The 14,428-nt window shown below is 33.2% G+C and overlaps 1 protein-coding gene across 2 annotated transcripts in view; it reads right to left on the minus strand.

Moving 5' to 3' along the window:
- The window catches only part of CNTN1 (contactin 1), a 371,087-nt gene that overhangs the window by 62,482 nt on the left and 294,177 nt on the right, over positions 1-14,428 (minus strand). For both annotated transcript variants that reach the window (XM_079938240.1, XM_079938239.1), the window contains 4 exons: positions 14,149-14,298; positions 5,408-5,478; positions 2,761-2,995; positions 325-428 (listed from right to left, as the gene is read on the minus strand). In XM_079938240.1, coding sequence (XP_079794366.1) covers positions 325-428; positions 2,761-2,995; positions 5,408-5,478; positions 14,149-14,298 — 560 coding nt within the window. The remainder of the gene's footprint in view (positions 1-324; positions 429-2,760; positions 2,996-5,407; positions 5,479-14,148; positions 14,299-14,428) is intronic.

Here is a 14,428-nt window from a genome sequence, read left to right on the forward strand (position 1 = left end):
AAAACTTGAGATTTACCAGCATTTTATGAGAATGTTTGTTTCAAAAGATTGTGCTTAAGCCCGAGTGTTATTACCTTAGTTTTTATTTTGGCCAATTGTTTACCTATACACAGGACTCTACATCTCTTATAGATAAGTCAGTTTGGAACCCCTGCTTTACTCATAAGTTAGTTAATAAATATCCAACATATTAAACACAGAGAATATAGTGTTAGTTGTCACATAAATCAGAAGGACACAGAACGTTGAGGGATGCAACATATTTGAAAAGGTATGCTGATAATTATGAGCAAGTGTATTTAGTTTGGTAAAAATTGAACTCACCTGATAGCTTTCCACTATTTTTTCTACAACATGCTCCCAATGAACAGATATCTCAGAAGATGATAAGACTTTTACGCCTACTGCTGTTGGGGCTTCACTGGGAGCTGAAATTTGATGAGAACATTACATTCTTACGTAAGATGCTTATTTCGTGGTCATCAGTAATACATGCACACACACATATTCATATACATGAATGTTAATACAGACAGATACATACACATATATACACACACTTATACAAAATATGGAAATCCATAAGGATTTCTCTGATATCTGTGAGCAAGAACCATACTAATACTTTTGTATTTCTTTTAACTAACCTGTTTATGAAAGCCTGTGGATGCAAATTAAAATTTATTATGTTTAGCTTATCAACTCTATATTGTCAAAGATAGGAAATTTGGTATTTATTATAGAAAATTAGTCATTACAATTAATTTTCAACTCTCTCACACTTCCTATTTAATATGAGCTAAAGATATACAGCTTTATATACAGCTGTATATATAGAGATATACAGCTTTATACAACCTCTTTGTCTTTTATGTTTAAGCTAAGATCTTTTTTTTTTTTTTTTTAAGATCCTTTGAAACAAGTTGTGACATCCACCGCTTCTTGTGCTCAGGAAAGCCTTTATAAGTCTAATTGTCCAACTGGGCATCTAGTCAAATATGTATCAAAAGGCTCTGTTCAGTGAAAAAAAAAAGTAATTTACATCCCTTACAAAAATTACACAAAGTAACTAAGGAAATCTTAAGCACGAGTGATCAGTTTTTATTGTCTTTTATTAACAAGCCATAATCCTCTTTTATGCTAAAATGTCCTGCACATGAACACTGTCGTCTTTCCAAATCAAGGTAAACGTGTGGCACTGTGACTGATTTCTTAGCAGTAGCAGTGAAGATGAACACTTAAACAAATTTTGTCACATGCACGTTTTATGAGACTCATGAAATATTTAGGAAAGAAATGTAATTAAATACAGATGGCCATAACCAAAGAGATGACAAGCATGGCTTTTGCCTGATTACTTTAGCATCGAGTAAAAAAAAAATCATATTGGGTAAGAAGGTAACTTGTAAAATGCTTTACACTTTCATTTTCTCTGTGAGATGTACTTAAGTTGTTCAAACTATTGAGTCAAGTTATCATACTTCTGCCAAATCAGAATGAGTGTAGAAAATGTGGGATTAATTACTCAGGATTAAATAGTCCTGAATTGATTATTAACTTAGAAATTTCTACTTGTTATTCTTTCTATGTATTTCGTTGAGCTAACTTTAGAAAAGTATGCACGTGTTTATGTGTGTGTGTAAACATATATACATATATATGATTGTCTTTCATGTTTGTATTGAAAGTAAAGGTCATGGGATGATTTGAATAGATATTAAATTTTTAACAAATATGAAAGCTAATAACTCTATGACTGAAGAGCATAAATTCTAAGGGATAGCTAAATGTTTATTGTGGACTAAAATTAGTGTAAATTGGGTAAATTAATAGATAGTGTTTTTCCTCTAAGAGATCAGAAGAGTACTTCACATAGTTTTAAGTTTTAAAACCTTCCATTTTTACTTCTCACACATGTGCAAAGGGAAACTTGTCCAAGCACAAATGTGTTAGGTCAGAAGGCAACGAAAATCTCTACTTGCCTTTCTAGCCATTAATTATTTGCATAATGCATGTGAGTACAAAGGTATAATAAGGAAGTCTTACTTTTTTAAATAGGAAAATAAATAATAAAAAAAGTGTAGCAGCTTAAATGGGAAATCATAGAAATCAATGTAATTAAGTTTAATATAAAAATATGTATCATTTAGCAGAGATATATAAAGTCCTCCAGAAGCATGCTCAGTTCAGTTAAAGTTTCTAGAAAAACAAAGAGCCAGTATCTGTATTTTTTTCCCCTGAATAGCCTTTCAGATATCTTTTTTTCTTTCCAAGAAAAAAATTTCAACTTGCTTTCTGACTCCTTTTTCATAGAATTATGCCTAAGTTCACTTTAATGAAATTCTAGCATGCTACTGTAATGACAAAAGAAGTTACATAAATGATACAATACATAATTTTGAGTTAAAAGGAGAAATTTTATCAAAAAAAAGTGTATGTTAAGATTCCATCAAGTCTGGAGAATTTCTGACTGCAAAATTATAGTCAAGAGTCCAGGAACAGCGGTCTAAGCCAAGGATTTTAGTGGAGATTTCCTAACTACCATAAACATGATCTAAAGAATGAAAGAGATTTTGGCAACGTTCCTGTCATTTAAATAAAGAGACTGACATTTTAATTTGGCTCAAAATTTACTAACTCATTTACAAAATATGTGATATCTTAAAAAGATCTTAATAAGTAGGCTCGAAAGACAGCAAACAAAATGCCTACTGGAGAAACAATCCCTCATCAGGTCAGTGGGGTCTTTCTTTCACCTACCATCTTGTGCGGAGTGGATGACGGCTGTGAGGCTGTATGGTCCATCTCCTTTGTTGTTGAAAGCTTTGACTTTGACTTGAAATGCAGTGGAAGGGCGCATGGTCTCATCTTTATGAACGTAGCGGCCAGTATCTGGGTTAGTAACTGTCACTTTTTTCCATTCTTCCCCATCAAATGGCTTAAATGCCACTATGTAACCAAAATTGTTGCCGTAGTGGTATTCTCTTGACAAAGGCTGAATAGAAATTGAAATATTTAATAGGTTTAAGCAATATGGTTAACACGGGGAAAATCCTATGCAAACAATAAATATGTTACACATGGAAGCATGCTTTCTGTAAAAACATTCTTAGTTCATAAGTGAGAGCTGCCTGAAAAGGCCAGGGCACAAATGTGCTCCAACATGTGGTGACTTCATTTACCAAATTCGTTATTTCTGGAACACCCCATGGGGGCTCCCACTTTGGGCTTTTTTACTTTCAGTTCCTTCCTTCTAGGATGCTTTCCCATTTGTCAGAAGGTCCCTCTCTCACTTTCTTGAGGTTAAAACGCCACTTGATGTTTTCCCTGGCCACAGGATCTGCCATTTCAAGACTCTGCAATAATCCATATAGAATCCCCCCACTTTATTTTTTTCTCTTTAATACAATAATAATGATCTACACTACATATTCTACTTATTGTCTACTTTACTGTCTCTGTCCACTAGTATAACATAAGTTTCATGAGGGCAGGGTTATTGTCAGTTTCATTTACCTAGACTCTAGAACAAAGCCTCAAGTAGTATTTATTCAATGGATAAGTAAATGAATTTCTTTAGAGTTGAAAGGCTATGGTAAGACAGTTAACAATACTCTGGAATATCTGTATTGTAACCAAGCAATAGAAACTGGTCAGAGGAAAAAGAATGAGAAAGGAGGAAGGGATAACATTGCACTGATCTGTAGGAGGCTGGCTATGGGTCCCGTCTGACTCCAGGGCTGAAGTAAGAGCTCTGTTTTGCATTATTTTCTCAGAGTTATTATTATATAACAATTGCTCAATAAAGAAGTCTGTGTCAGCCCTAACAATCCATTATTTATAAATACTGACTCAAAGCAAGTTTTACTGTGTATCCATCATTTAGTCTTTTTTAGCCAATAAAGTAAATGTGCCCATTGTATATTGACTTTTTTCACCAGAATATCAAAGTTGCGGTGTCTTGAGGAAAAACCTTGAACTAAATACAACACAGTAGCTTGAATATCCATAGGTTAAACAGGAATGTCTGTAAATGTACAAAGTTCAAAGGGAAAAGAAGTTGTTCTTGGTCACACAATATAGAAATCCTGAAGCATGATCACAAGGATATACAAAATATGATTTTACATTATTAATAGAATAGCCTAACATTCCCACCATAATTTAAATATTTTTTTCTTATTGATAGTTCTATACTTAGTTTTTGCAATTTAGTAGATCAGAATTAGCTATGGAGTTTTCAAAAATTAGTGATTCTCAGGCCCTAGTCTCAGAGAATTGATTTCAAATTTTTGAAATAGGAATTCCCAATTCTGAATTTTTTGACAAGCTCCTCATCTTATTGTGACACACATATCTACATAGTTTAAGAAAATCAAGCCTAAAGAAAGGAGGAAGATGTTAAAATTTTTCCAATATCTTTACTTTTGTGTGATACACTGACACTAGAACTGACAAATCATTTGAGATTTGAATGAAGAAAAGGCAATTTTTTTCTAAATCTTACTTAAAAATGTGATTTAAATGCCAAGTATAAAATATGACTGCAGAGCACAGAGTGAAGTCAATTTCTGCTAAATATCCATTTATTATATAAATCAATTTAACTCATGTAAAGAATAAAACCTGTCATTTTTCCTGTAGTTCTCAGAATCCTTTGGAGCCTTAGTTGTGTTCTTTGATTTTCTGCAGTGATTAAATACTAAAAATATTTAACGGATACATAGAGCTGTACAAAACATGTTACCTAGATAAATGCCAGGTGTCTAATTCAGGCAAATCTATGTTACCAAAGCCTTTCCCACCCCCAGTATCTCTCTCACTTCAAAAATTCAGCTAAGACGCATTGTATTCCAGACATCATAGTCTCTGAAAAAAAACTCCCCTTTGGGTCATAAAAATTTAATACAATGTTTTGGACACCTTAATAACAAGTCATTTGGGGGGACTTCTAAGACTGACCAATGATAGATTACACATGGTGATGAAAGTAAGTCTCAAGTGAGAAAGCAAGCTCCAATTTTAAAACAGATGCTGATACAAAAGATTTTTTAACTGAATCGTTGGAGTTCTGAAAGTCCAGAGCAAATGTGAATTGCAATTGGGTTACCAGGCCACAGAGAGTACAAAATATCTCTGGAATGAGAGAGTTGAATGTTTGTTTAATCTTTAAACCTACAGATACTTTAGCATCAATAATCTGTTTTGGTATAAGAATTGCACTAAGCCATAGTAAGCCAGGTAAAATCTGGCATGCATTTAAGAAAAAAAAATAATTTTAGTAATTTATTCTTGTTTGGGTTTGGGGCATTGTCTTTTCTTTCAATTTATTTCAGGAAGCAAAATGCGTTTGAGATTAAGTGTAGGTAAAGCAGCCTATTAACATATGCAACTTCTTAGCACTTACCGCCCATGTTATGGTCAGTTCTCTGTTGCTTCCACCCCCACCTCCTACATCTGAAGGAGCCACATTAGGTGCTGAAACAAATAAACAAAGCTACAAATGAGAGGCCCTGTAATTATTTTCTTATGTTAGAGTTCTTATTCACTTAGAAACTGTACATGTTTTCTTTCACCAGGAAAGACAAGCTGCACACATGATCCAATGCCGCATAGTTGCTGTAATAATGTTTTACTGCCAAGAAAAGAATTGGTTCAGTGCCACAGGAAATGTACTAGTTTCCTTCAACAAAGTAGTGAAGCAAATTTGCCTTCCCATCTTTTTTTTTCTGTGTCCTTTTATTTAATATGGTTTTGAAAGATTAGACGTATTTTATTGGTTAAATATTTCACAGCTCGCTTTGAACTCTATGACCTAACAACTTACTGTTGTGTTAGTTTTATGCCTCAATCTACAAATAACTGTTAAGAAACAGTGCATGTGCATTAACATAGGATTATGCTTCCCTGAGATATTTGGAAACAGAAATCTAATGCTGTTCTTATGCTCTTATTTTCAATGCCTAAATCTCTTCTGGAACCCTGTCCCATCAGTGACTCCAGTTCTCACCTACTTCCATCTTTTTATATTATCCTTCTATTTTTCAGTCTCTACTGTAATGACTATCCTTTTCAGTCTCTCCAGCCTTAAAAATCATCCTGTAATACTGTTTTCCTCTTAATCTCACCCTTTCCTGTCACTGAACTGCAAAGAATGATATATGACTATTTTTATACTTCACTCCATAATCACTTTTTAACAACCCATAATCTGTTTCCACTTCATATTACTGAAATCACTCTCTCAAAAATCACAAAATTTCTTTTAACTACCAAGTGCAATGGCCTCTTTGTTTTTCTCCAAGTTATTCTCTCTCCTTGGAAGTCCTTCAAGGTGGGTGCTATATCTTATCAGATTTGCATACTCTACCTTATTGTAGCCTTTACCTTATTGGATTTGCATCTAATTGGAGTTGTACAGATAATACTAAAGCATAGTTTGTTCCTGCACTCCAGGCAGTTGGAGACCAGCTACCCAGCTACGCAGGTGAAGACCATGTTTTTACTGAGGACATACATTTTCCCACACAACCACTGTGGTTCAGTCTGAAATATCATTCCCGGCTCTTTTAACATTTTAAAGAACAGATGACATGTCAGTTCTTCCATGACTCCCCAAATAGTCCTTCCCTAAAGGAAACTGTCACACCTTCTACAGAGTACTCATTTACTGAGTTACAGATCCTAACAAGTAATTGTGATTCACAGATAAATACTTCAAAACTTCCTCTATGTTAGCCACATAAATTCTTTGCTGAACTATGCACATTAATTGCACAGAAACAAACAAAATACAGGCTTTTCTTTATATCTATAAAACTATATGGTTTCCTTTCCTGATTAAGAAATTAATGTGAAGCTTGAGAGATTATATTTTATTATTCTATTTTATTTTATTATTTTATTATTTATTATTAACTGTCACCACTTGAGTGTTAGAAATTAAATTGAGTGCATGGGGGTGTTAAAAGGTAATTTACTTGCAGCACTTTAGATGAAATACATATTGAAGGCTGGGACATTAAAATACTGCTGGAAACCCTTTAAGCCCCATAACTCATATTCTGAGGTTAAAATTTTACATGCTATACAGAAACAAAGAACATGTCTTATAATCAATGAATAAATCAAATTTTGTGTTTAAGTACAAATATTGTGGTCACAGGCAAATAATTTCAAAGATAACTCTAGAATAATTTAATTTATTATGTTGCAATTTGTTGAATCAAATATTGCCTTCATCAGGACAAGTATTATTTACCAAAGCATTTCACTATAATCTTTTAAATTATAATCAATATTAACCTTTGTTATTTAGAACAGAGCTAAAAATAGAGTATGTTTATGCTAGAGTGAATATTTTTCACATTTCGTCACTTTTAGTTTCAGGTCTAACACATTTCAAATAAGTGATGATTCAAGATTATTTTCCTCCTCAAAGATCATCCATTGAGTTCACAATGCTGAAAATAAGACAGAACAAAAGCACAGAAATAAAGGTAGCTATAACTCTTTTTCCTTTTTTTTTGCGGTACGTGGGCCTCTCACTGTTGTGGCCTCTCCCGTTGTGGAGCACAGGCTCCGGACGCATAGGCTCAGCAGCTATGGCCCACGGGCCCAGCCGCTTCGCGGGATCTTCCAGACTGGGGCATGAACCCATGTCTCCTGCATCGGCAGGCGGACTCTCAACCAGTGCGCCACCAGGGAAGCCCTAGCTATATATATATATATATATATTTTTTTTTTTTTTTTTTTTTTTTGCGGTACGCGGGCCTCTCACTGTTGCGGCCTCTCCCGTTGTGGAGCACAGGCTCCAGATGCGCAGGCTCAGCGGCCATGGCTCACGGGCCCAGCCACTCTGCGGCATATGGGATCTTCCCAGACCGGGGCACGAACCCGTGTCCCCTGCATCAGCAGGCGGACTCTCAACCAGTGTGCCACCAGGGAAGCCCTAGCTATATCTCTTTATATAGAGTTTTATATCTTACTTGGAAAAATAGAGTGTTTTATATTTTAATTTCCTTCTTTAAGCTTTGAATGTTCATTTGTAGCTTTAGGAGCTAAGGGACATTTTTTCACAAGTGGAATTGGCAAATAACCTACATATTTGACATGTATCTGAATACCTACCTATTCTGTATTTGTATTCAGCCCTGCAGAAAACAGGAGGACTTGGCCAAATACTGATTCCTTTCAGGGAAGTAAATCACCCTGAGCACAAGGAAGTTTACTTAACTTTAGGCTCCAGGGCATCTGACAGTGAGCAAAATAGACTTTCTCTTAACAATAAATTATTAAAAAGAATTTAAACAAATATTTAGGAAAAATACAAAATTCTTGAATTAACAATGAATAAACAATTTAAAATAGTGAGGCTTTTAAACTTGTCTTTTTGCAATGATTTCAGTCTAATAATGATTCCTTAATGATGTTTATAGGAAGGCTTTTGTATTTCAGTTGTAGATCTAAAAAATATTTAAAAAGAAAATCAAGCCAATGTCATGATTATTCTTTCCTATGAAAAGAAACTGTTGCCAATTTTACTTGTAAATTTGAATGCTTAAGTATTTGCATATAAGCAACATTTGGGGCTTTGGCGTTTTATTTAACAATGTACAAACTGCCCTGTGACAAATCCTAATTTATAAAAATCATGGAGTATAGGAAGAAAGGCCCTTGATTTAAAATATATGGACTACTCAATTTTTGTTAATTATTGCTTTCCAGTTTTACAGAAATAAAGTTACCATGAATGTAGCTTCTCATTTCAATTTGCATCAGAATTTCACTGTGATTTAAAACAAATTTTTTAGTAAGAGATTCAAAATGGTATGTAAGTAATGCTCTAGGGTCTAGATAAACAAAGGGATTAAAGCCTTACATCTGCTTTTATTCTATCTATAAATATATTTTCTTTCTGAAGTCATTAATAAAATCAAATTAACTGTATAATATTTAGATATTCAAATGAGTTCTTCATAATTCTTATGATCTCCTGCTCTGATGGTGGACCAGATTGCTAACATTCTTTATGCATCTACCATGTTAAATTGATGCTCTTCCCAGGCAAAAATTATATAGGGTCTGAAATTGTTCACAAAAACATTAATGTCTTTAGATCTTATCAGGCCAAAATTGTAGTTTGCTTATTAATGTAGATTTTGTTCTCAAACAGGAAAGTTAAATGGGCGTAGCAGAGTAAATTCGTTAACTGCTCAATAGAATGATAGTCTAAACACAAGTCATCTGGGGGAATGTTTAGATGGGCAGAAAAGAATGCTACAAACTGAAATAAGCATAATGCATAGTAAATTTATTATAAAGAACCCAAACTGATTATGGATTTTTCACTTAAGTGAAAGAATGAACACTTCCTAGTTTATCTCAGTGTATTAAAAACAAAAGCATCTAATGTATATGTTAACCTTGTTTCAAACAAAACAAATTATATTTGGTAATATATTTTTCTAAATTTTAATATGCAAATATCACAGTAGGTTTGATCACTACTTTTCATTATCTTCTATTAACTTACAATTACAAGAACCATCCTCTTTCCCTTCTTGTTCCTCTCTTTTCCTTCTATAAATAATTTTAAGTACCAGTTATAGACACTGTGTTGTGTTAAGCACTAAAGTTAACAATATTAATAAAATCTGATTCTGGTCCTGAAAACGCTAGTGTAATAAAATTAAATATGTACAACTGGTTTTAATTCAATGTGTTAAATATCCTCATTGTGTTAAAAATCCCTAATAGAAGTTTGCTGGATGAATGGATGAATGAATAAATGAATAAAAAAGCCCAGCTTATTAAAAGACTCATCTAGAACTTAGAAATGATTTTTACATATTGTACCTAATTGGATACTCAGGTCAGCACTTAAAAATAAATATACAGAAAAGTAGCATTATTCTTTTTTTATAAAATAGGCAAATGAGTCCCAAAAGTAGTTAGTTAACTAGCCCAGGTCACACTAGTCACATGTAGAGAAGCTGCAACTTTAACTCAGGCCTCCTGATGGCTTAAAAATCTACACTCTTTGCTTCTTTAAAAAAAAAAAAAAAGATTTTTCTATTACATAACTAGTGACAGCTGCTAACTTTAACATAGCACTTTACTAGCTATAAAACATGTTCTTAGCACCATCCTCCTCCTTTATCAAACATATCTAAAAAAATAAAAATAAATGACACAGCCAAATAGCTTCATTAGACATGAAATTAAAGCTCTCTACATAGTATGAAAGTGCTGATTACAGTGTTATGTTATTTTTTCTCTTTTCCTCCTTAGTTTGATCTGGCAAATAAATAGCAAAGTTGTCAAAACAAACCTGAATGTACCATTTTAGGATATCGACTTACCAACTGCACCTGCAGAGCTATTAGCTATGGGGGTATGTCTTACAATGACACATCACTTTGAAGGATGCTTCTGTTATCTCTTATTTACAGTCAAAATTAAATGGGTTACAATGATTACAAACACATCTTCTAATTCTTCATTTGGGGCCATCCATTTTATAATGCACTTGTCTGAAACCAAAGAATATACCCAACTGTGCCTGGCAATCTTAAAATTAAGTAATTGGACAGATAAGGGCATATGCCGCACTAGATAATGTCCTGTCTTTCAATCAGTATAATGAGGCACAGGAGCAACCTTTCCATCAAATGGGAACCAGCCTTTATCCCACATAACATATGCTGGCATCTCTTAGAGAGTTGTTATAATGGTACGTGACAAGACAAACATCCCCCTGTTTCAGAAAGTATTTTTATTTTTTTGTAAGGATAAAAAATGTAAATGTCCAATTTTATGAATATTCAATTTTTCAAAAACAGGATGAAATGAAAAACAAATTAAAGAGAAAGTCTGTTGGATTGTATTGTATTAAATATATAAATTATTCCTTTAAGATGATTAAAATTACATGAAATTATATGATCCTCTTTTATGTTAATAAAAATGGAAATATATTGCCAAAAGAGGTGATCAATATTTTCTTATAAGCATATTAAAGCTTAAAATGAGCATTAATGGCATAATAAAAATTTTATTCAGAAAATATTATGCACTAGACAGCACTAACTTTGCTTTCCTTACATGTTTTTAATCATAAAAAATTCATAAGATAAATAATTTCCACTTAGAGATGAGAAACCTGAGGCTCAGAGAGGTTAAGTAACATGCCTCTAATCACAGAGTTTTAAATGATGGAACCAGTATTCTACTAAAGGATCAGTGTCTCAGAGCTTTAATACTGCATATTGCCCTCCTAGAAAATTATTTAGGAATGAAGCTTTTATATTGCAAAGCCCTGAATTTGAATACTAGCTCTGCTTCACATTAACCAAGTGTAATCTTGACTTCTTTGTCTGTAAAATTAGAATAAATAATACCAGTTGCATAAAGTCATTGTGGGAATTAAGTGGAGCAATGCAAGTAGAGAGTTTAGCACTCTGTGATAACATACAGCAAGTGCATAAATGATAGTAGCCACAAAACTTGATTAATAAAGGATCCAAAAATATTTTCTTATGAAAGATTAACAAATGTATTAGAGGTTATAGGATTTATTTTTTCACAACTGAAAGGAAGGCATCATCTTATTATATCACTATTGGGCCAAATCTTGCATTGTGAATAAGACCGTTATCACTTCATATGTTTGTTTTGTGTGTGAAGGCCTTTAAGAGAAGTTATTTTCCAAGTACACTAGAGAGAGAATGAATTCCTTAACAAAATACCATTTGAGCAAACATGTTAGAGGTCATGCTTAATGAAGGTGATGCCAAAAGTTGTTAGTTGAAAGTAACAACCTTACCAAAATTTTAGGTTTGATATCACTAAAACAAATTTTTCCCAGCATTTCTAAAGATAAGAAGACATTAAGGTTGGAAAGCCTTCAGAGTTACATACAAACTACAGGTAGCAAGCACATCAAAAAGTATTCTTATCTTCTAAATATGATACTAAATATAAATTATATTTATAGATTCACAGATGAAAGAATCAGATTGAATCTTTCTTTCTGAAACATGGTTTGCTGTTGCTGTTCTTAAAAACATTTAATTTAATCAAATATACACTGAGATTAAAAAAAAAATCCAAGTTCTTATAATTCTGTCCAGACAATCAACCGAAGTATACTAAAGCAATCATTTTTGAAATAAATAATACATAATTTTTTAGTAACAGAGTTCCTACAACTTTTTGGTAACAGCGGGGAGGGTCTACTCCTATCATCAATGCCAGAGAAAGTATCTTCCCTCCCCATGAACAATGTTGTTTTTGGATCAGAATTAATTCATATTGTGCTAGTCAACAGATCACAGAAAATTAACCAAGCTCAATGAGGTAAAAAAAGGCCTATATCTGAGATAAGCATGTTATAATTTTTAACTGAAATAAGTTTGCTTAGACCAACTTAATCATTTGATATTTTTGCAATTTTATTTTGAAAATGAATACTTGTTATATCAAAGCAAGTGCATGATTTCTCAGCATGAATTATGTGGTTGAAACCACCAGTCAGATAATGTGCCAGTTCGTTTTTATTTTTGTTTTTCAAGAAAGGGCAACTGTGTTCAGTCCATCACACAGAAACTTCTATTACAAACATAGGAGGCTCTAGGGAATAATCAAAACCAAACAAACACAAGGATCCTGGCTATGTGGTATCTGTGTTCTCTAAAGCTGCAACATATATTACCTCCGTATCCTAATGAGATTTCTGCAAGGCAGAGAAAAAGGAACAATTGTGTTCATTTCACAGGTGGATATAGTAAAACAAAAAAAACGGTGTTTAAGTCATATCTAGCTCTGTAACTTAGAATGAAATATGAGCTTCTACTAGAACGCAAAAATAAAGGTTCATATAAATGGCTGTGTGTTTAGGAGTCCTGCTTGAGAAAACACCTTTAAGAGAGAAAGTTGAATGTATCAGGTCTGTGTTTGAATTCTGAATCTTGCAAGTAGTTATATTAACCTAGGTAAACTGTTCAGTGTTTCTGAGTCTACTGCCTATTAACGAGCATTGGATTGTAATACCTACCTCAAAATATTATTGTGAGGATTAACTGAAATGTATCTGAAAATGCTCAGCACAGATCAGTATTTTAGTGTTTCTGTTCTTCCTTTATTACAGAATCATCAGTTTTATCTGATAAATTACATGAAATTACATGAAACTTTAAGAGATAATTTATTGATGGCAGTCTCTGTGAATAACTTGGCTTTAAAAACTAATGACAGTACAATTCATAATTCTATTTAGAAGTTAGACCAAGGAATTGACGTAGCCAGAAATGTGGATAAGTGATATTAAGATATCACAGCAGAATTTTAATGGCATTCTGTCATCCATTTAAAATATTTTCCCCCAAATAAAGCACTGAAGTTTGGCAAGGCGTAGTAAAAATAAACTCAGAGAGTCTACAAAACATTTTCTTTTTCATAGACAGGGAATAATAAAGAAGAGTTATTATTAGAATCAGAACAATATTTTTGCCTAGAAATTCAAGGGTGAAGGAAAACAGAGTGGGGTATTTCTTGTATAAAAGGCTATTAAAATGGAGCTGTGATAAAAGAGCACATTTAGAGTGACACCTAATATTAAAAGAACACATTATAGCTATTTCTGAGATGCTCTGACTCCCCAGGTGGTATAGATCCAAGAGACCCCATCACATTCCCTCCTTACCAGGCTCACCCTGCTCTCCTGCCCATACCCTCCATCCACGTGGCTGTTCGGTTATCCATGTCTTTGAGAGATAAAACAAATTGTGAGCCTTCTAAATCATGGAATCTGCTTAACCATGACTCTGCCCGGTTAAGACTCACAATTTACATTAAAGTTTATATTCTAAACACCAACTTCATTTAAGTGGTGTTCAGTGGATCATATAGTTGCCTCTATTTACCTCTTTTCCATTAATTATGTAAGAATATTCTAAAGCTTTATATTTTCTCTTTTGGTTTTTGACTGTCTTGACACAATGCACACACCTGTGTGAGATACATATACACACATTTTTTAGATAAAGTACTTACCTCAGAGCATTATTTCCAAGTACATTCAATTATATGCTAAAGTGTCACTGAATTTATAAACCTTTTAAATTTTAAAAAGTTTCTTCTACATACCGGCACCATCTGTTTTAATTTTGCTTGATGGTATACTGGGCTCTCCTATACCCAGTGTATTGGTTGCTAGCACACGAAATTCATATTCCATCCACGGGATTAAATCCACTGCTCTTGCTGCCTCCATGTTTCCTTCAATAATCGGAGGATCTAAATAAAATAAATATTAAATAGAGAATATTAGTTGAGTAACATCATTCTTATAATTCTCTCTCTTTATTTTACTGTTTTGAGAAAATGGCACATGTTCCATTGAGTTGAAATAAAAATAAAAAGTAGG

Source organism: Stenella coeruleoalba, assembly GCF_951394435.1.
Source record: "Stenella coeruleoalba genome assembly, chromosome: 11".
Classification (NCBI taxonomy): Eukaryota; Metazoa; Chordata; class Mammalia; order Artiodactyla; family Delphinidae; genus Stenella; species Stenella coeruleoalba.